General features: G+C 33.7%; 1 protein-coding gene and 1 pseudogene across 3 annotated transcripts in view; one reads left to right on the top strand and one right to left on the bottom strand.

The window, feature by feature from the left end:
• Positions 1–24,701, top strand: part of Bank1 (B cell scaffold protein with ankyrin repeats 1) — a 290,834-nt gene that overhangs the window by 29,155 nt on the left and 236,978 nt on the right. For all 3 annotated transcript variants that reach the window (XM_071614504.1, XM_071614502.1, XM_071614505.1), the window contains exon 2: positions 6,535–6,933. In XM_071614504.1, coding sequence (XP_071470605.1) covers positions 6,535–6,933 — 399 coding nt within the window. The remainder of the gene's footprint in view (positions 1–6,534; positions 6,934–24,701) is intronic.
• On the bottom strand, positions 5,349–6,122 carry LOC114092809 (large ribosomal subunit protein uL30-like; annotated as a pseudogene).

Here is a 24,701-nt window from a genome sequence, read left to right as displayed (position 1 = left end):
GAAGCCATGGAGCCTGTGTACTGTAATCTATGGGGCAGGAGCAATCTGGAGAGATCACAGAAAGTAACCAGGCCCTGAGGACAGCATTCTTAGGGTGAGTGGGTGAAATGAGAAGTACTTAACACTGTGTGAAATAGTGATCCTATTAAATTTGATTCTGACTGTGTTTCTGATTTTGTTTAGTTTTGCTATTTATTTTTTTGGGGGCGGGTACTGGCAATTGAACTCAAGGGGACTTGACCACTGAGCCATATTCCCAGCCCCATTTTGTATTTTATTTAGAGACAGGGTCTCCCTGAGTTGCTTAGTGCCTCATTTTGGCGGAGGCTGGCTTTGAACTCATCACTCTCCTGCCTCAGCCTCCCTAGCCTCTGGGATTATAGGCATGAGCTATTTAAATTCTTGCTATATAAATTCTCTAAAATTAGAATTCATCTTAAAATTTTTAGTTTATTGTAGTTTATCACGGTATTCTTTTCTTAAAGCATAAAATAATAAGCTGTTTTATAATCTGTTTTTTAGAATCCATAATCTATACAGTAATAGCAGTAAAAGGAAGGGAAGGATATGGATATTGCAGGAATAGAATTCTTCAAACTTGCACTAGGTAAGTTTGAAACATGTAAACCTCCACACACATCTAGAGTCTCTTATGTTTATAATTTTTTAAAATAGTCTATTAACAATTAGTACCAGCTGGAGCCTCAATATTCTACTCCACTGTTTTGTTTATTAGGTCTAGTCAGTTATACATGACAGTAGAAAGCTCTTGGATTCATTTTACACAAATAGAGCAGAATTTTGTACTTCTCTGGTTTTATATGAAGTAGAATCACATCATTCATGCAATCATACATGTACCTATGGTAATGATGTCCATCTCATTCCACCATCTTTCCTACCCCCTTACCCCCTGCTCCCCTTTGCTCCATCCAAAGTCCTTCCACTCATCCTATGCCACCCCCATTATGGATTAGTATCCATCAGAGAAAAAAATTTCCCCTGGTGTTTTGGGGTTGGCTTACTTCACTTAGCATGATATTCTCCAACTCCATCAATTTACCTGCAAATGCCATAATTTTATTCTCTTTTAATGCTGAGTAATATTCCATTGTGTATCTGTACCACAGTTTCTTTATCCATTCATCTATTGAAGGGCATAAAGGTTAGTTCCACTGTTTTTGAATTAGTGTTTAAATAACAGTGACAGCACCCAAAGAAATATGGAGAAGAAAAGGGATTTGACTGGTCTATATTCTGGAGAGTGAGCTCTTGGTTCAGTTATAGTTCCATTAAAATAATCACATCATAACATGAAGAGTTTGAATAGTTTAGGCTAAACGAGTTACTGGTAAGTGGGTTAGTATGCTGGCAAGTGGGCAAATTTACTAGTAAGTGGCTTAGAAGGGCAGGAGGAGAGTTGACTGAGCTAGATGGACTGATTGCCCTATAAGGCCTAGGAGTGTTTGCATTTTAAAAAGAACGAGAAAAGGGAGAGTCCTGAATTTATATAAAAATTATTTTTGCTGGTCATTCCTCACCATGGCTGAAAAGCATAATCTCAAAATTATGTTTTACAGCTATCTATATTTGAAAGGAAGAACTAAATGATGTGTGCAGAGAACTCTAATGAAAAGAGTCTGAGAAATGGACTTGAGTTTAGGTAATTTATTTAGAGGGAAGCCTATGATACACTAATGAGGACTGTGAGACAATTCCTCACACACAAAAGCCAGTGATGAGTTTATTCATAAGCAGAATAATGCAATGAGCAATTATAATGCCATATCATTGTGACCACTGTTACCTGTAGAACAAACCTGTTCCATGACAGAATGGAGAAGGTCAGTCATTTACCCATTTGCTTCTATTCCTCATTAGTTGGAGTCACCTGTCACCCCTCAGTGCATTCAGTTCCCAGCATTTCTGAGCAGCTGGGCAGGTGCACAGGCTGAAGAAGCTCTCTGCATCAGAGAAAGTCTAAGGCAGCTAAGCAGAGGGCAGATGTGAATAGCGTGCTTGGTAACTGACCTTGATAACTGCTTGGTAAGTTGTTGTAGCTGGCGGTCCATGAAGACGTGGGATACGCATCAGCAGCACCCACTACACAGATACATACAGAGCATACAAGAAGGGCTTGACACTTTTTGTCACTATGAATAAATGAAATTAATCAGCTTTCCTGGAGAAGAAATGTGAGTTAAAGTGTGTTTCTCTGTCTTAACATTTTTAGAAAATCTCCATTTTTGTTCTCCTGTTGCACTAGAAATGATATTACAAATTTGGGATCTAAAACCAATTTAACTATATTTACTGTGTGATTTAAGTAATGATATATGTGTGCGACTTTATCAAGATTAATGTTCATGTAGTCACTATAGACTCCATTATTACTATAACTTATTTTTTATAATTTTTTACTTTTTCTTCTTCTCTATGTTGGTCACCAGTAGAAAAAATGTAATATTGAAAAGATGCTTCATGCAATCTTTTCCCATTATATGCAATCAAAATGTGGATATGAGATTGGATCTTTTTCAAGAAGAAGAAAATCTGCCATTTGAAGCTATGCATGTAAAATAGGAAGGATTTTAGTTTATGCTTAGCCTCATTCTTTTGACAATGATATGTGGTATAATCTATTTTCTATGTAAAAGCAATTATTAACATAGATTATTAATACAAGTTCCCTTCAAGTAGAAAAATTCATTGTAATATTTTGTTAGATAAATAAATAAGATACTATTGAATCTCAAAGAACACTTTATGGTAAATATGTAAAAATTAATACTGCTCTATTCTGTTCCTGTAAAACCATCATATAATGCCATCATTTACTTTATGTTGCTGGACCAAAGATCTACATTTTAATAATTTATTTGCTGAGCGTAATTGAATCTTCAAGAACAATGTACTTTTATCATACTGTAATATCATACTGTAGCTTTCCAGGAATGAAGATCTTGTATTTCTATGTTTCAGGTTCATTATTTATTGTTTTCTTTCACCATTTATAAAAGTTGGTGAGTCTTAATGATAGTAAAAGAGAAGAATGGTGATTTAGACTTCATTTACTTCAGTGCATAAAACAAAGTGCACTACAAGTCTACAGGCTACTTTTGAAAATTCATACATAACTACTTGTGGGTCTATAGGCTAGATATTACTCAAGTACAAGTTTCTATTTCCTAGGCCAAGGTAAAAGAAAACAACGTATATGAAAGGGCCCCTAGGCCAGGCATGGTGGTGCATACCTGTAATCCCAGATTTTGGGGGAGGCTGATGCAGGAGGATTTCAAGTTTGAGACCAACTTGGACAATTTAGCAAGACTCTGTCTCAAAATTTAAAAAAGTTTTGGTATGTAGGCCACTGATAGAGATCCTGGGATCAATCCCCAGGACTGAAACAAAAAATGGTGGGAGGGGTGTTTATGTATTAAACTTTTGTATCTTGACTGGACTTGGTTTCATATGAAAAGAATGGAAGGGGGCATGAAGATCAATGATTACTTCTGTGGCTGTGACAGTTACTTAACTTCTCTGATGGTTGTTGTAACCACTAATACATCAAGGATACCAAGACCAACTCCATACATATTTGTGAGGATGAATGAGATAGTACACATTAACTGCTTAGCAACATGTGAATTATTAGTTAATAGTAATTCAGAAAATTGAAGATGAATATACTGAAATGATTTCAGTTATAGAGAAGAAAGGAATGACATTCAATGACAATCTTGAGGCTTTTGAAAATTTCCAGATAGAGATTATTGACAAAGTATAAATCAAATACAAATGTATCAAGAAGGCTCAATTTTCAACATCAGTAAAAGTGGCTTTAGGGTATTGAAAAAGACTTGTAATTTTCTTGAGAAGCTTTGGAGGCAGTTTGTGATGGTCTCTAGAATGGATTTCTTATATTTATCAGCCTATTGCAATACCTAACCCAGTAATAGGAGTGCTCATTCTGTACTTTAATTTGTCCTCAAAGCTTATGTTTTATTGATTTGAGTGTTAGAGTCAAGAAGTAAATTCTGTGAGTTCTTAGATAACTATACCCTTCAGGTGCGGCATATGTTCCTTTTCCTTCCTCTTTTTCCTGGACAGGAAACCAGACTCCCAGTAACCTTCACACAATTTACATACCTTAAGATCACCCCATCACCAGCTTAAGAGTGTCTAACCCATATCGCTACAAAGAATCTATCTTAATCTTTTAAATAATGTTACCTTGTCCTTGGCTGATAGAATTATAGACAGTGGAGCAGCCAGACTGCTCTGGAATTCTGATCGTAGAAGGATGTCAGTTTTCCCATCTGTAAAATGGGAAATATATTAGTATCTACTTAGTAGGTAATTTTGAGGCTTAAGTGAAGTAGAATATACAAAACACATATAGACCTAGTTTAAGTGTGCTCAGTATTTTTATTATTGCTAGTTTAATTTTGCTCTGATAATTTTACAACCATAGAGGAGCTGTTTATCCTGGTTATATTTAATATAAAGAAAACTTTTCCTCCACTCTTACTCAAACATAAAAATACTGAATTATGACATGATATTTGTGTTTGTTCAACAAGTGACTATTTATCCTCCAAACTGAGAGACTACACAGTGACAGAATTTTACTGATGATTCACACACAACTTGCATATGATTCTTCCACAAATTTTTGCCAGATGTTTATTTTCTAATGTTTTACATATAAATGTATTCAAACAATTATTGAATATTTGTTCATAAAATTATGGTAGGAATAAGTAGGAAGCAATAAATTGAAAGATAATCTGCCTTTGGATAAATACTTATAGGATGAGAAAAGACAAAAAAAATACATAAAGTCAACAACAATTTAAAAGTTCTCAAGATCATTAGCTGCTCACTGCCCTGCCTCAGTTGTGCTGAACACACATCCTGAATCCCAGAGAAAAGCAGGATTGTGGATTACAAGACTTTTAGTACCTTGTTTTCCATCCTTTTGATACCATACAAACTGACATTTAAAGATGATCATTTTGTTTTGCAAAATGATACACATTCATTATTAAAAATATAAACAATATCCAGATAGAGATCATTGACAAAATATAAATCAAATATAAATGTATAAAGAAGGCTCAATTTTCAACATAAGTAAAAGTGGCTTTAGGGTATTGAAAAAGACTACCTGTGTAATTTTCTTGAGAATCTATCTTAATCTTACATCACCCTCATAAACAACCATTGCTAACAACTAAGGAAATTAGAAATTACTTTGGGTAGATAGTCAGGAAATGCTTTTTATTTATTTATTTATTTTTGAGAGCAGGTATTGTTTTATTAACTGACCAGATTACAAAAATACCTTATATCATCCTTCTAATAAGCCTGTGAATCTGGTCTTCCCCTATGGCCAGCATTTCCACCTTCTACAAAATGGGTGGTCTTTTTCTTCATTCCATGTCCTAGAGAAGATAATTTGAAGGGACACAGAAGTTATTTGCTTCTTTGAAGCATCTTCTAACAATGTAGATCTCATGAATCAGATCCTCCCCTCAGATGATGCTATATTTACCAAGAGATCAAGCAATCAAAGCATTCTCTGTCAAGGCAATTTGTTTCTTATTGATTTTGCCATATCCACGCTTATAGATTAGAGCAGTCACCAACTTCAGGTTTGGGTACCCCCATGCAGCATAAGATTCCACAATCCTGAGCATGTTAATTGAAGTCTTGTTGAGCTTAACAAAGGTGCCATTGAAGATCTGTCAAAGGTAAAGGAGTTGTAACACCTAATGAACCTTTGGGCTCACACCATTGATATCGTTGATTCTGATGACCAATGCCGATTTGGGTTCTGCAGGTACATAGAAGTTGCCAGATGTTCTTGTTACCCTAACCATTCAAATCTCCACTCTGTACATCTGCCTATGTTCCTTCTGGTAATGCTTGGCTTTTTTCATACATAAGCTTCCTCCTTGCCTTTTGAATCAGATTTTGGGCAAACTTCTTTAACTCCTTCGCTTTTTCCTAAGGGTTTCTGACACAGCACGAACCTCCTTTTCCTTCTCTTTGGCACCCTCCGTGGTTCCAGTTGGAAAAGAGAGAAGGGAACGATTTTTAATTAAAAATAAGATCATACTCTTCGTGTTACTTGCAAATGAAAAATTATTGTTGAGTAAAATTGATGGAAATGTTACTTTTCTGATAAAAATGTCTTCATTCCAAGTATTTTTTAGCTTATTTATTATTGCTTAGGAAGAAATGATGACACAAGAAATATTGAGAGAATGAGGTCATTTTTAAAATTACATTTCAACTTTTGGCTTTATAAAAAGTCTAAATTCTGTGAAGGGTGATATTGTTATTTTGTTTACCCAAAATCATTTTCCACATTCTATATTTTTTTGGGGGGAGTACCAGGGATTAAACTCAGGGACAAGCACATTATCATATTGCCTAAAGAATATATTGGCAGATTATAAAAATAAATCAAATATAGACTGCTATTAGCATTTTTAAAAGATAATATGTTATTTTCTCTGTTTCTAGGAAATGCAAAAGACATCATGATAATATATGAAGAAGATGCTAAGGAATGGGCTGTGTACTTGAGAGAAGTATTTTTCCATGTTGTGAAAAGAGAAGCAATCCTGTTATATTGCTTAGACAGTTTCTCTCTTCAGCATTTGGAATTGCTAAGCTTAAACTCTTACAAATGTAAACTTTTGATATTATCCAATGACCTGCTTAAAGACCTAACTTCAAAGAAGCGTCAGTTTCTAGAAGAAGTTCTTGACTCACCAGAAAGTGTTGTTACCCTGCTTTGTGGAATGAAGAGCTCAAGTCAGCTATATAAATTATTAAATATCTCTGGAAGCCCATGGGAAATCTCAACAGAGCAGGAGCCTGAAGACTACATTTCTATCATCAAGCAAATCATATTCAGAGGTAGTGTTGCCAAATCCTCTCTATTTGTTGGTTTTGATTTTATTTTGTCTATTTTTTATACTTTACAAATTTAAAGTTTTATTTTTAAACCAATGAAAATCTGATGCTAGGATAAAAAGTAGAAAAACAGAAGCCAAATTTATTTAACAGTATGTTCATAGCAGCTTAATTCACAATAACCAAGCTAGAGAAATAGCTCAGGTGTCCTGCGAAAGAAAATGTGGTACATATACATGATGGAATATTGTTCAGCCATAAAGAATAATAAAGTTATGGCATTCACCAGTAAATGGATAAAACTGGAGACGATCATGGTATGTGAAATAAGCCAATCCCCCCCAAAACAAAGGCTAAATGCTCTCTCTGATATGCTGATGCTGACTCACAATAGGTGGAAGGGAGGGAAGAGAAGAAGCTCCCTGGATTGAACATAGGATACTGAGGGAAGAGGGAGATTGGAGTGGGAAAGACAGTAGAATTAAATGGATATAACTTTTCTATGTTCATATATGAATATGTGGCCAGTGTAACTCCACATCATGTACAATCACAAGAATGGGAAGTTATACTCCATGTATGTACATTATGTCAAAATACATCCCACTGTCATATATGATTTTTTAAAAAGAACAACAACAAGAAAGAACTGTGTTAGTTTTTCTTTAAGGTTTGGTAGAACTAAGCTGAGAATCCGTCAAATTTTAGGCTTTTCTTTCTTGAAATGCTTTTAATTGATGTTTTAATTTCATTACCTGAATATTTGTCTGTTTAGATTTTGTACATCTTTTTGGTTCAATTTGGACAGATAATATGTGCCCCCAAATTTGTCAGTGTCTTTTAGATTTTCCAATTTATTGGAGTACAAATTTTCAAAATCATGTCTATGATCCTCTGGATTTCAGAAGTGTCTGTGGTGATATCTCCTTTGTCATTTATAATTTTGTTGATTTGGGTTTTTTCTTTCTTTCTGTTGGTTAGTTGGGTTAAGGGCTTATCAATCTTATTTATCTTCTCAAAGAACCAACTTGCTTTGTTTTTATGTACTTTTGTTATTCTCAATTTCATTCATTTTGGTTTCAATCTTAATTATTTTCTGTCCTTTACTGATTTTGGAATTAGTTTGTTCTTATTTTTATGAGGACTTCAAGTGGAGAAAGCATATTTGAGATTTCTCTATTTATTTAATATAGGCACTCAGTGCTATATAGGCACTGCAAATGCCATGATTTTGTTCTCTTTTAATGCTGAGTAATGTTCCATTGTGTACATATACCAAACTTTCCCTATCCATTCTTCTACTGAAGGGCATCAGGGATGGTTCTACAATTTAGCTATCATTCCTGTAGTATGCTGTTTTTAAGTCCTTTAGGAATAAACCGAGGAGTGGAATAGCTGGGTCAAATGGTGGTTCCATTCCAAGTTTTCCAAGGAATCTCCATACTGCTTTCCATATGGGCTGCACCAGTTTGCAGTCCCACCAGCAATGTATGAGTGTGCCTTTTCCCCCACATTCTCGCCAACTCTTATAATTGTTTGTATTCTTGATAGCTGCAATTCTGACTGGAGTGAGATGAAATCTTAGAGTAGTTTTGGTTTGCATTTCTCTAATTGCTAGAAATGTTGACCATTTTTTCATGTTTGTTGACTGATTGTATATCCTCTTCTGAGAAGAGTTGGTTCAGTTCCTTGGCCCCTTTACTGATTGGGTTATTTGGGTTTTTGGTGTTAGGATTTTTGAGTGTCTTATATATCCTAGAGATTAGTGCTCTGTCTGATGTGCTTGTGGTAAAGATCTGCTCCCATTCTGTAGGCTCTCTGATGGTTTATTTTGATGAATAGGGCCTTTCTCTGGTTCTCCAGGCTGCGGTGTGAGGGCAGGCTTTTCCCCAGATCTCCAATCTCCAGGATTGCAGTTTCTTAATGAAGAGAAGATAGGGTAGGAGCAAAAGAAATTTTGAAATATTAAAAAAGTTAACAAAGGAAAGGCAGGAGATAGGTAGCAGATGATGGTTATAAAGTAGGAATAAAAATAACAAATTAATAAAGAAAAGAAGAGGAAAAAATAAAATTTGCTTATTATTTGGAGAAAGAGTGATGTAGGGGCAATAAGAGAGACAAAACACAAGGTACAAACAAACAACCAAATGTAAGAACAAAACAGCTCAAATTCACTTATAATTATACCCCACCTAAGTCAAATCAAGTGAAGAATGAAATATATATATATATATATATATATATATATATATATATATATATATATATATGAATTTATGGGATGATGGCCAGCATCTCATTAATGGGTTCTTCTTCCTGCCAAGGAGGGTGTAAACCACCTGAGAAATTAGAGTCTAGAGTAATTAGTGAAGAACAAAAAACAAAGAGTCAGAAATATATTTTCAAAAACACAGCCCCTGATATACCCAGTCCACACAAGAGCTAGAATTAGACAAAAGAAAATGGCTCCAGTGGTTTATTTAAGGGAGTACATCAAAGACAGGAAGGTTTCAAGGGTGGAGTCTTGCTTTGTGATGTACAATCAGCAGGTTTATTGGAATCTTGGCAGGTCACACCCATCCCAGGTGCTATGTGTGACATGGAAGAGAAAAATAGGAATTCACAATGTTTCTGGGCAGTCTTATACATAGAAAACGTCCACTGGAAGTTCCCAGACATCAGATGTTCCTATTGACTAGGCTGCAATGCTGACAAAGTCCACACACAGCCTACAGACAGCTCGTGACATATATATATATATATATATATATATATATATATATATATATATATATATATATATATATAAATTTCCTAACCTATTCCCATAATGAGAACACACACAAGAAAGTAAAACAGTTATAAAATATAATGAAATAATGTTTGAAAAAAATTATAAATTAAAAAAGGTAAAAATATGGGGTTGAGTATTGCGTGGGGGAAAGAAAGAAAGCTAAAAATCCTTAATGAGAAATAAAGGGCTTATCTTTGTTGAGGTAATGATCACAATTATAGAAAAAGTTGGATTTTCATTCTTCATATTTTTATTTTTTTACTCTGCAACCCTTGGGTAAAGAACTGGAGGCCGTGACATCGGACATTTTTGTGTTCCTCAGTTAGCTGTCAGTCATGGTGGTTAGGAGCCAAAGTTAGTTGTAGTAGCTCTCAGCATCCTATGTCTCAGTTTATGGTAGAATAGTTGGAGGAGTGCTAAAGAATTATTTGTTCCTATAGCAGAGGTGGTGCAGAGTTTCAGTAGCTGATATTTGGTTTTGGGTGACTGTTGGAACTCTGTCAGTAGGTATTTGAGCCTTGATCCACACTCTTGGATTCTTGGGAGATAACAAATCTCTGATGGACATCTGGGTCTCAGTTATCTCTCATAAATTCCACTTTTAAGGTGCAGAGTCAAAAACTCCATAGGATTTACATTCACTGCTATGGATGAGAATTTCCCAGTATTAGCCTTGGAGTACAGATGCTCCTATGTGGCCATTATTGGCATCTTTCCAATAGCTCTTATGGAATTCCAGCAATAAAGGAACTCTATCTCTATCCTTAGTATCCTTACCCTGAATGTCCTGAGCACAATTTTTTTTTTTGCATTTATTTTAGTCACACGAGTCCAAGCACACCATACAGCCTATAATAGGCAACTGCTGGATACACTGGAAACCTCTTTTATGAGTTTGCTAACTCAGCCTCTGCTTGAGCTTTTAATTGACTCCTAGTGATCCTGGTTCCCACAAGACTGTCCACCTGTGGGACAAGTGATTTTGGTTGCCTTTCACTCAACAGCTTCCCATACTGACTCCAAGTACACTAAGATCTCTCTCTCTCTCTCTATTCTACAGGTTCCCAAAGCCACTCTCTCATTGCCTGCTCTTCAGCAGTTGTGACTGCCATACTGCTGCCAGCCAACCTGCCACATCTCTAACATATTATTTCATCTATTATGTTCAAAGTTTCCAACTTTCTGTGTCTCTATGCTTTCTTTTGCTGTCCAGTATTGAATTTCTGTGAGTTCCTTTAGTTACTCACCTCACTGAGGATTAGTCATTCCACTTTTTACTTGTGGTACTGTAAAGGATTACATGTGAGGTGTCCCCAAAAGCTCACATGTGAGACAATGCAAGAAGGTTCAGAGAAGAAATGATTGGGTTCTGAGTCTTAACCCAATCAGTGAATTAATCCCCTCATAGGGATTAACTGAGTGGTAACTGAAGTGGTAGGGTGTGGCTGGAGAGGAGGTGGGGATTGGGGTGCAGCTTTGGGGTATATATTTGTATCTGGCAAGTGGGGAAATTTCTCTGCTTTCTGATCACCATGTGAGCTGGTTCCCTCTTCCACCATGATGTCTTGCCTCATCTTGAACCCAAGGAATGGAGCCAGCTGTCCATGGAGTGAGACCTCTGAAATTGTGAGCCCACAAATAAACTTTTCCTCCCTATATAATTGTGCTGATTGGGTCCTTTACTCACAGCAGTGAAATAGTTGACTAAAACAGGTGCTAAGAAACTGCTGGGAATTTCATCTTTCATCTGCCATCTTGTCTAATCCCGCAACATGCTTTTAACTTGTGGTCTGATGTGCCATTGAGTTGTTTTATTTTGTTTTTTTCTCTCTCCCCTGCTCTCTGCTTCTGTTTATCTGTTTTTAGTATTATTCAAATATATTAAGCTTTTTAATTTTGTTTGAAGAGAAAAATAGTTACAATTGAAAAATTATGAAAAAATTACAAAAAAAGTGCATGTAAAGTACAAGTAATTGACTGCCACATATTTCTCAAGACAAAAGAGCACCGAGATGGATAGCCAAATTTTAAGTGATTGTTCACCCTCATAATTTCTGAGTTTTGAAGAATTCAGTTTGTTTTGGCCATTTAAATTATTATATCAGTATAATATTGAATATATTTTTGTTCTTTAATTGTTTTGTGATGAATACCTTTGGGATCTATATAAGTGATATTCTGCTATATCTTCAAATGATAATATTTTTCATATTTGATGAGAGAAAAATTCACATTTTATAGACAACACAGTACTATTTTTGAAGATATTATTAACATTCAAGTTTAGGGCTCTAATTTTTTTTAGAGTAACAGATTAACCAAATGGAAAATATGACCATTTCATGTGCAAAAAGATGTTCAAATATGACGTATTTGCCTGAGATACAAGAATGCAATCAATATAGAAGTCTATAAGCAATTTCTAAATATAGATTATATAACTTTTACATGTGGATTGTGTTCCTGGACAAAACTTGTTCTAATTGTTGTTGTCTATGCAACAATAAATTTGCTTTAATAAACTGCCTAAGTCGTCTGCTACATTATTTTATGTTTCTTATTGTTATTCATGATGATTATATAGAGTCTGGTTTTCAAAATTGAGAAAAGTATAAAAGTGGATGAAATGGAACAAAAGATGTGGAATTCAATTTTTACTGTCCCTTTTCCACTTTTTTCCATCACATAGAGAAATTATACAATGAATAAAGGAAACCTTTTATGCAGGAACATGCTGTGATAAAGAGAATAACAAAAATTCCAGGAAAGTCATAAAAATAATTAACTGTTTAATATATTCACACAGACAAAGGAAAATCAGAGGAAATTTTATAAAACTTAATGAAGGAGAAAGATGTTTTATAATTAAGACTCCAGAGAAAAGTTTTAATATTAAAAAAGTTAAAGAGAAATTCATGTTTCATCGGAGTATTTTATTTCCTTTTAAAGAATTAAGAACAGTTCACTTTCTGTTTACCTAATTCTCAAATTGACAGTCATAAACATCAAACGTTTTTCCACTTTTCTGCATGTTTTACAACCTCTTTGATACTATTTCTTCTTTTTTTTTTGGGGGGGGGGTGTCGGTATTTTCTTATTTATTTTTGTTTTCTTACCTAATATTCTCCTTGTAGTCTTTCCACCTTGTGGGATTCACACAGCATTGTTTACATGTAATTTAAATATCTGAATTCAACATTATATAAAATCAACTAGCAGTTTTGATATTAGCATTGTGAACTTTCATCCTCCATTTAATAGAAAAATGTTAACATTGTCTGTGATGCGGGCACATTCCTGGGCCTCTGAGCTTCCTTGATTTTGTTCTTCATCTGTCACCTTTACTTCTGAATGACTCAGCTCCTTGCCTTGTTGTGTGCACACCTTGATTATCTTTGCCAACAGCTCTGTACAAGGCAGATTTTTCTTATATTTTCTTCAACATCAAATGAGAGGGGGTAAAAATAAGTACTAATGTTTTTCATGAAGAAGTTATTTTTATTTTGTTTTCATAGTACAGAACCAAGGAATTTAGTTTATTAGTTTTATTAAATCGCAAAGAAGAAGCCTAAAATGAAGAGTAGTTGTAGCAATGCAGAAGAGTTACTGGAGAGACAAAACAAAAACCAGTCATGCACAATCAATACAACAAAACATACCATAGAAGCATTGTTTCCTTGCTCTCACTTGGGGCAGTGGTTGCTGGAAGAGCTCTGGTTGGCTGGGTCTGCTCAGAACTGGTCAGTGAGCCCCCATGGCCTGTCAGATGACATCCATCTGCAATTTATTTTGGGAGTAATGTGAGGCTGGACTCCAGATTATCTTTAATATTGTGAATTACCTGTTTTGAATGTTTCACTTGAATACATTTAAAGGTTTTGGAATCATTCACATTTTGTATTTGAGTTCATTTGTGTTACTTAGTTTCCTTGGAATTTGTTAATTTTCCTTGTCTTTAAATTTATTAGCATGAAATTGTTTATAATTTTCTTTTATATTTCTGTGCTGCATGCAGTTTTGTACCCCTTTTTATTTCTAAGGTCATCTATTAGTTTCCTTTTCAAATAATTAATCTCAAAAGTTTGTCAATTTTATTTGCTTCCCCTCCCCCCCAGGACAATCTTATGAATTTTTGAAAGATATTTTCTATTATATACTTTTATATTTTCCTAAATTTTTGATAATATATTTAATATTTTTTATTTATATTTCCTTTGGATTTTTAAAATGCTTACCTCTTAGACACGTAGGCTTTTATGTTTTCCTTTTACAATAGATACTTATGGCTATAATTTCTTTAAAGTACTTCTTCATCAACACCCCCCAAATTTATTCCAATTCTTTAATTTCAATTCTAATATTTTCTAAACTTATTGTGATTTCTTCTGTAGAAATTTTCAATAAAGAGAGCATGGGGTTTTATTTATTTTTTGTCATTGACTTCTAAATTTAATTTTATGATCACAGAATATGGTCTTTGTTATTCAGGTATTTTGAATTTATGACATTGCTCTTGTGGCCTGATTTTTTTGGGTTTTTTTACATCACTTTAAAAATGTTCAATACATTCTTGAAAGAAATATTTAGTCTTCACATTTAGTGTGTATGTTTTTTTATGGCCATTAGATTAAACTTGTTATTCATAATGTAAATTTTTTACCTTCTTTTATATTGAACTACCTTTATACATGTGCTCTATCTTTAAATATTAGGTGTATCTTACAAATGACACATATCCTAGTTTTAAAAATTCAGTCTCACAATGGTAGTCTTTTAGATATGTAATCAGATATATGATTTAATCAAGTTGTATTGTCTGAGATACCTGACATATATGTATTTCATTATACAATCTTACTGTTTTCCATACATTCCATATTTTTCCTTAATTTTATTTTTTTGTCTCTCTGGGTTGATCCTCCTATTTATTCTATTTAAATTCTATTTTATTCTTTCAGGAGCCTGGAAATTTTAAGAAGAATATATAATTTCAAAGTTAAATTATCAATATTACCATGTATGAAAACATGAAAAAAATGATCAATATTACATCTACTGGTTTTCTTTTCTTCTGAAAAGTTGAAAGGCTTTATAATGCTATAACTTATTATTTCTTTTGTGATTTTATAGGATAATTATTCCATCTTTTATAATGTTTTTGATTTTTATAGAATCAATATTTGTTTACCTTAAATAACATTATTTACAATTTTTCTGTGTACTGTTCTCTCTTGCATCTCAAACACTCCTTTTAGAATGTCTTTTTCTCCATGAAGTTTATCATTAGAAATTCTCTTTTGTGAACTCTGTTAAATTCAGTTTTGACTTAGGCAAAAATGTCATAATTTGCATCTTTATTGAAAAGTAGCTTCTCTGATAAGGGAAGTCTGGGTATTTTTTCTGAGTCCTTGAAAATATTTTTCTATTTTCTCACTTCTGTTGTTATCATTGAAAAGCCTGTTGACAACTGTTTCTCTGTATGCAGTCTGTTTTCTCATTCACTGCTATTAAGATGTCCATGTTGTCTTTGGGTGTCTAGCTACTTAATTTTTAAATTTATCTGATGTGTAACTGCTCATGTTTCTTACAACTACAATTCCATGTATTTTGATAATCTGAAAAATGCTGAGCCATTACACTTTCCATAGTTTTCCTCTCCTTCCATTTAGTCATGTCCATGTACAACTTTTCTCCCCCTTCCTCTCTTTTCTGTACCCCTTGCCCATCCCTTCATACCTGCTATTCCTCAATCCCTCTTGCTTCATTGTATTTAATTTCTTCATATCTATATTTCAGATAACAGATTTTTCTGCTATTTCTCATTCTGCTGTTGAAAATGATTGAGTTTCTTATTCTGGTTATTATGTGCTGTAACATTTTTCATTTCCAATAGTTCCATTTAGAGGTTTATCAAAGCCTGACCCATTTCATATTCTGATTCCTTCACAATCTTGTTTTCCAGTTTTATTTTTTATTAGCTTAATCTTTTATCCCCCTGAAAATAGTAATTTGTTTATTGCTGGCCTGATTCTCTGAGGGATATAACATGGACATTTATCTATGGGAATACTTTGAGGCCTGATTTTAATACATTTGCTAAAGAGAAGATTTGGATTTGATGTTTTTTGGGCTGGGAAGTTGAATTTCCATCTGGGATCACTTTAAGCTAAATTTTTGACTTGGAGTTTTGGGTCCCCCCCCCCAGTAAATCTTCAGGTCCTAAACCCTCATTAATACTCTTAGTTTGGAAACCTTAAGAGATGATTTTTCTACTTTTCTTTTCTACTGAGAACCAAGAAAAAAAATTCTCTTTGCAAGTTTGGGTGTCCCTGATTTATAGGAAGGCCTCTAGTCCAACCTTTCCCTTTGCTCAGGCTCTGACTCTTCTGTCCAATGGTTATGGAACTCTTCACAACCCAGTACCACCTAGCACCAGCAAATACGATGGGGATCATCATATTAGTTCAGAGCAGATGTGGGCCCCATTGCAATCCCTGAACAATATGAATTTGCACTTATTTGTTGTTTTGGCCTCTGAGAAGTTCTCTTTCTTTACATTCAGATCATTGATGAATGAATGATTATTATTATTAATGTGATTATCTGTAGTGTTTTAGGTTTGATATAAAAGGACTGATAATTCTGAATTTCTGCTCTGTTATGTTAGAAACATTTTATGTTTACATTGTTATGTAGAACAAAGAGATTAGTAGAAACACTTTTTAAAACTGAGAATCAAATTGTTGTCAGGAGTATAACATGGACTTGAAGCCATTAGAAATTTCAGCTACTTGAAAGTCTGGGCATACATTATTGGACAAGGCTTTCAAGATTCTTTGGGTAAAATAACAAAAAACTGCCTATTTGCTTTGTTTTATATTCATATGCTTCAGTTTTATTGTCATAATCCACTTCTGAACTTCAACATCCTACAATGCTTAGTGGATTAACAGTGTGAAATTTGTATATTCCATTGTCTTAACAAGATTTTTAAGTGATTTTTTTGTGTGTGTGTTTGGTGCTGGGAATTGAATCCAGGGCCTTGTTCATGCGAGGCAAGCACTCTACCACTGAGCTATATACCCAGACCTTTAAGTGATTCTTAAATGCTGCAAAAGAAAAAAAAATGTATCTTTTTAAAATTTTTAATCAAATAAGAAGTCATACTTCAATTTCTATAAGAAAGAAATTTCTTAGGAGAAGTGAGGCTTAATCACTTTTTCAAAATAAACCCTCTATGGATCTTTAAAGATTTTTCAGATATATTATTACCATGCTTGACTTTTCCCATTATCTGTGAGTTATCAAAGATAACATGTAATCTCATTTTAATTAGTTTTCATATTTTGTTGACACTCATGTTCTCTGCTTTAGGTAGTCGTGTTCAAAGTCATGTCAAAGAAAGACTAATTTTTCAGCAGTGAAACTTGTATAACAAAACATGCTGATTTATGTGTGCAATAAGAGCAAATTAGAAATACGTGGAGTATGGCATATTAATTAAATTGCAACATTAGTATTCTGGTTCTCCTGCAAATTACCACCTTAGGGTTACCTTTATGGAGAGGTTATTATAACTAAAACTGTAGTGCTCCATATTCCCAGTAATAAACACCCTTTGGTGGGATGTCTAACTGCCCTTGCTCTATGCACTGGCCTTTGGTCGGATGTTTCAGCAACTAAGATATCCAGAATACAAGAAAGTACATGAGAACATTCTCAATGACATTAGTCATTAGGAAATACAAATTTAAACTACTATAAAATTTAAGTTACTATATAAATTTAACATGCTATACAAATTTAAACTACTATATGATATACAACCACTAGAATGGCAGAGGTGTTCAATAACTGGATCAGACAACACTCTTGATAGGAATGTAAATGGTACAAGCATTTTAGAAAAAGTTTTATAGTTTCTTAAAAAGCTAAGCGAACACAAATCATTGTGATCCAGTTATTTCATTACTATATACCCAAGACAAATGAACACATATGACTACACAAATATTCATAGAAGCTTTTCTTGTAATAGGCACAAACTGGGAACAACCCAAATATTCAGATAAATGTATAAACAATTTGTGAAATGTCTGTTAAGTGAAATATTACTCAGCAATAACAAAGAATGTCTATCTGAATACCAATATGGATGGACCTCCCCTCCCCCCCCAAAAAAATGAGCTGAGTATAAAAGAGAGAACATGCTGTATGATTCCAGAAAATACAGAGGTATATATAGTGACAGAAAACACATTAGTGTTTGCTGGGGTGTTCAGTATATGGTGCAAAGGGGAAGGAGCAAGCTAGACCCAAGCTTGAGGAAATTTGGGGGCGTGATGGATATTTTCATTATTTTAATTATGGTGATGGATATTGTTTTAGTCAGCTGTTCTTTGCTGTGACCAAAAGACCTGATGAGAATATAAAAGAGGAAACATTTATTTTAGCTTACTGCTTCAGAGGTCTCAGCCCATAAACACCTGACTCCTCCAAGCTCTGGGTCCAAGGTGAGGCAGAATGTCATGGTGGAAGAGCATGGTCAAAGAAAGCAGCTCAGGGCATGGCCACCAAGATGCAGAGAGCTCTGTTTACCAGGACAAAGTATAAATCCCAAAGGCACACCCCCAGTGAACACCTCCTCTAGTTACTCCCCAACTGCCTACAGTTACCACCTAGTTAATCCATATCAATGGCTGATCCACTGATTAGGTTACAACTCTCACAATAAAATCATTTCACTTCTGGAAGTTTGGGAATTCTCTCTAGTCATCAAATTATACATGTAAACATATGCAGTTTAAACATACATGAACTTGTAAAAATTTCAGGCTAGAAATTTAAAAAAATTATTTTTAGTGCTTCATCAGGGAAAATCTTTTATGAACTTTACATCTACTTTAACCATATTTGCATGATGGTTAATAGCACAATTTGATGCCACTGCCTTTATTCATAGTGAGGTGACAACTGTTTTACTCTTCATTACTTTTGCACCATAATACACAAATTATATCTTCATATAGTGTGAAAATTGTTTCAACCTCATGGACCCCATCAATCACTGTTCTAGTCTGCAGTTTTTCCTCTTGACTTCACATTGTTTATTTCCCACCTCCAGATTTGCTAAATCAGTTTTCTTCTTTGCCTCCATAGAAAAATGCAGCCCTAGTTATACATTCCATATTTTAGTTAAAGGCATCACTACCACCCCCACGTCTGCAGAACTATCACAGAACTCTTCCCCTCTCCCGATGCAATTAATTTCTCTGCCTTAGAAATGTTTCTACTTTCTCCACCCATTACTGAGGTCTTCATCTGTTCTTTCATAGGTTACTGACAGACTATTCCAACTGGCAACCTGCTTCTTTCTTCTCTACTCTTCTAAAACATATACTAGCTTAGAGAGTTCTACACTTCCAAGAGAATAAAATCAGAACACCATAGAGCAGCAGAAAAGTCTTCTCATAATCAAATATCATGTAAAGGATTTTTAAAATTTGCAGAAGGATTAAAGACTCTCCAATGATTGTTCACTAATAAAGATAATAATGAATTGATTCTAACAAAGAAGGGTAATGATAACTTAATATATTTAGGACAAAGACCAGTAGAATTGTTTTTGTACTTCGAAAATTTATTAAAGTTCAAAAATTATTAGCTGCCAACTTTAACATCAGGGATTGAATATCTGCTTTTTAAACTTTCTCTAAGAAACTATTAGTTCATTATAACTTCAGAATTCCAATTAAAATGATGGATTGTGTGAAAAGTACATTACTCAAAAAGTCTGAATTATGAATGTGAGTTCAGGTATTTGATACTTCACACAAGGGTTCTATTTTGCCCCAAAGAACTTCTGTGGTTTGTATAATTTAATAAAGCAGCTCAAATTATTTCTGAGGCTATAAAGACTAAAGTTTCAAGTTCTTGCCCTCAATTTATGATACATATTTAACTTTTTTTGAAGAATATATTTTAATAAATTTGTCTTTTTAAATTCTATTTTTCCTTATTTGTATTTTGATTTTTTCTACATTCTTTGGTTAGTATATATAAGAATGAAACTTAAACTCCAAATTGTTAATAGTAGTTCATCAGTCCTAGACACTGGAATAAAACTGTGATTTATTTCTTCCTAATAAAATACAAGTATGGCAATTGTTCAGGATATTTTTAGTTGTGTTGGCAACAGCATTTTTTACTCTCAGCAGCTTTTAATCATATTAAAATTATGAAAGTGGTGCCCTCTTTTCTGGATTTCTACCATTTCTCTTGCATTACTCAGGAGCATTGTGCCATTAACTGCTTAGTTGCTAGCTGAGATATTCTCAACTATTCCAAACAACTTACCTCCTTTTAGATAATTTTCTCTTCATTTTTGTCAAAACTGAGATTTCTTTTTAACATTTCAATTTCACATTCAAAATTTTTAATTGTGTTTGTACTGAACACATACGGAACATTCTCCTCATCATTCTCCCTAAACAATACATTATCTGCTGCGTTAATAGCACCATTCCAAGACTCTAGTATTGGAGAAGAAATTCCATGGTGCAGTTGCTTGATATCTGTAGTGTGTTAGATCTAGGACCTTCAGGACCAAACTACAAAGATACTGAAAACCCTTTTATAAAATGATGTAGGATTTGCATATAAGTTGTACATATCCTCTCATAGAATTTAATCATCTCTAGGTTATTTCTAATATGTAGTAGAATGTAAATGCCATGTAAATGGTTTTTATGTTGTATTGTTTAGGGAGTAATGATGAGGAGAATGTTCCATATGTGTTCAATACAAACACAATTAAAAAATATTTTTGATCTATTGTCCCCTTTTACATTTCCTTTGGACTGAACCCATGGATGCAGAAAATTGAAGATACAGAAGGCCAACTGTATAAGCCTGTGACAAAGCACAATTTTACAGTCTTATATTGAATAAAATATCTGACTCTGAAATCTGTACCAAAACACTTGATATTCTGAAGTCCACAGAATTGTCATTCAAGATCTGAGGAACTCTGCCCTTAAGGGATGATTGAGCCACTGGAGGGAATTTTACCAGTTTTGGCTTGAATGTGCCTTGCCCTAACCAATGATCATCTATTTACTAGTCTCATTAACTATTTTCCTAACAGACACTTTAAACTTTATTTTCTTAGTATTAGTAACAACCTTTTCTCCTCCACACTTATATTTATCCACTTATAAAATAAAGGATCATATCACAGCAGCTAACAGCTAACAGAGAATGCACCAATATCACTTCACCATATTTTTATATATCACATAGGGAATAGACTGAGAGGCTGCATATTTTAACTTTATTCTTCACTAAGAAAAACAATAAGCAGTTTAAATTAGATTGAGAAATGAATATTTTAAAAGTCAGACATTTTATGATACCACTAAATGGAAATTCACTTATGCGCATATGCTGAGGATCTATCTATCTATCTATTTATATCTATCTATATATCTATATCTATCTATATCTATATCTATCTATATCTATATCTATCTATCTATATATGTATGTATGTATTTGGTACCAGGGATTGAAATCAGGGGCACTTGACCACTGAGCCACATCCCCAACCCTATTTTGTATTTTATTTAGAGACAGGTTCTTGTTGAGTTGCTTAGTGCCTTGCTTTTGCTGAGGCTGGCTTTGAATTTGGGATCCTCCTGCACCAGCCACCTGACCTGCTGGGATTACAGGCATTTACCACCATTCCTGGCTATGTATTTTTAACTGTAAATTTTCCTGAGCTATTGTTATTTAAAATTATTTTTTACTACTACCTTAAAATTACTATCTTTTGGGAGTGCTGAAATTTTTAAAAAATTTTATTTGCAAATTATATAATAGTAGATTTGGAATGACATAATTTGCCAGGAATTATATGTATGCATTAAATTTTTTGTGGTTGTCTCCTTTTACATAACCTTTGGACTGTAATAGGTATTTTAGAAGAGATGGAATTCAACACAAATCCTTGTCTTAAGCTCACCCTATATTTGTACTTTTTTTGTAGTGTTGATTGTTTCACAGTAATATAAAGCATATTTGTAGGGATGTAAGTGAAACTTTAATAGTTTTACATATGAGGATACTTATTTAACATTACTTTTTATGCAAGCACCTCACAAGAATTCAGGGTTTCTTTAACACTATCAATATTGGGAACATATATTTTCTAGCCCTACTTGAATGCTATCTGACACCTTAACAAATGTTCTGGCATTGCTTTCACTAAACTGAAAGCTTCTTAAGAAAAAGAGATATGTCTCAAAACATTACTCACAATGATTAGTACTATATACAATATTTTTTTCTTTTGAACTGTCCAAGTTCTTTAAAACTCATTGAAATTCTTTCAGAATGTGAGATGGTATGGTTTATGGCTAATGTGTAATTGTTGCTTAGTCTTTCAAAGCTTCTTAGAAGTTAGGAAAAACAAGTGATACAATTGCATTTTGTCAACCCTCTTTTAAGATAAATATTATTTAGTTTCTAATGTTTAACTTTTTCTGTATTTGATCTCAAAAATATATGCTAACTTTGAATAATGGACAACAACTTTTATAATTCAAATGAAAATATTGAAGACTTTCTGTTTTTTGTCATTATAAAAATAATGCCTGTCTAACAATCTGAATAGTACAAAAATATAAAAGAAGGGGGGAAATGTCACTTAGAATAATACTGAAAAACAAACACTGTTGGTATTTTGACACATTTCATTCCATAGCTAAATTATTATAGTATAGAATGTAAGCTATTTGAAAGTTGAGGAAGTACCTGCCAAATATGTACACAGAATCATTTAAAAGCAAAACCATAGTTTATGTTAGAGAAAAAGCAAAGCACAGTGATGAGTATAGACTGTATTTCAACAAATATGGGAATAATTTTTTAACATTTTTTTAAAAATCTGAAATGATAGGCCAGGATGTCAGATTTTGCCTTTGGCTAAGGAATAATATATTAACAACTGTTTCATGAGAAAATGAAAATCTCAATATCAATGTTGCATTTTAATAAAAGATCCCAGTCTGGAACAAATAGTTCAAATAATGAAACCAACTACTAACATATGGAAGCATAGATTCAAGTGGTAATAATGACCTTAATTATACTCAAATGTGCAGTATACTGACTTAGGGCAATCAAGTGTGTCAGAGATAAGCTGAAAACAGATGAACTATTATGAAAAAAGGAAGAATTTTTATGAGGACTTTTCTAGTACTTCCTATGAAGAAATGTGGAAAATGCTTCTTTTAAATAAATTATACACTAATTCTGGAGTTAAAAGTAGTCTCACATGTTTTCTCCAATGTCTTTATTTGACAGAGGGTGAAATTGGGAAACCACCCTCCCAGATATTACTTTATTTGTGTAGAGACCATGGTTTGGAAGTGGGGATATCTAGGAAAATCCAGCTAACTAGAATCACTGGCTTCTCCATTCCAAAGTCCAGCTCTTGAGTAGTGCTAGTACTTACACAGGAAAGCACTTCAATTCTCTTCCCTTGTTTGTTCATGATCGAGATATTCCTTTATTCTCATATTTTTAAACAAGATTTACTTTCTTACATTCATTAATGAGTCTCATGAGCCAAGCACTGTTATAAGAACTAAGAAGGATCATCATTACCAATTGATAATGATTCCACATTTGTCACTATAAAAAGGAGTCATTTATTTTGGCAGTGAGAACCAATCAGACACCATACAACATGCCCCCAACCTGGAATTCTTTGTAAAATAAAACATTCTTGTGAGATAATTCAGTGAGAACAAGAACTGGTATACATGTTCACATATAACCTGCCATTCCTATGTAAATTAGTAATATAACCAGAACACCAATTTAATGTCACACAGGGTATAATCTTATGTTATGGTAATAATTAATGCTGTAGACATTTTCTCTGAAGGTTTTATCCATATGTTGTTTTTAACAGCTCTGAAAAGTTTGTGTCTTTGATTCTATCAGATCATTTCTATGGTAAATTGTCTTGTTATGTGCATGGATACAACTGTGGTTGGGAAACAATATAGTCTACTGACCAAACTCATCTGAAGTCTCTCTAGGTCCTCTTTTGACTCCTGCAGTAACCAGCTGTGGCCTTGGAAGAGTTAATTTACTTCGCAGAACCTTACTTTCCTCATTTAAATCAGCAACCCCAACACCTTTCCTCACACTTCTTATCAGTCTTCCGATCTTTGATTTTCTTCCTAACGCTCACCAACGTCTCCAACATACCATATTTTTAGTCACATTGGTTGTTTTTCCTACTGCCCACTCCCACCCATTTGATTGCAAATTCTCTGAAGGAAGGCTCACTGTCCTATCCTTAACATCCTGAATAGCAACATCTGGTACATAGTTTGCTGATCTTCAAAGAATAAATAAATTAATCTATATAATGAGGATAATATAGTTACCTACCTTATAGATTTGGTAGAGTATTAAATGTGTTAATATATGCAAATCACTAAGAATACTATTTGGTATATAATAAATGTTTAATAGTTGTAATTAGCATTCCTGAGGAAATTGGTTTATAAAATCATGGGTATTCATTTTCGATCCAATCCCTATTGAAGATTCTTTTCCTTTTAGATAATGAATTGATTATGGTTTTCCTTTCACTTGCTAAGCTGGAAGTTTTCATCACTAAAACGTCCCAGCTTCCTAGCACTAAGGTAAGACTGACACAGAGGGAAGAGATCACATGCCTGAGCCACCTGCTAAGATAATAGTTATTCACTGAGGGTGTAAGAGAGACTCAAGTCCAGTGTCAAGGGCATGAAATTTAAAGTGAAGGGAAAGATTATTTTGTTGACTTCTATCATGACTTCATTTTTTAAAATAATTTAATGGTGGTAGTAAAAATAACACAAAGAAATTCCATTGACACTTACTAGGTCAATTCAATGTGCAACCTCTCCTTCTTATT

This window comes from Marmota flaviventris, chromosome 7 (assembly GCF_047511675.1).
Source record: "Marmota flaviventris isolate mMarFla1 chromosome 7, mMarFla1.hap1, whole genome shotgun sequence".
Classification (NCBI taxonomy): Eukaryota; Metazoa; Chordata; class Mammalia; order Rodentia; family Sciuridae; genus Marmota; species Marmota flaviventris.
The sequence above is the reverse complement of the archived record's forward strand: the minus strand, read 5'-3'. Positions and strand labels throughout refer to the sequence as shown.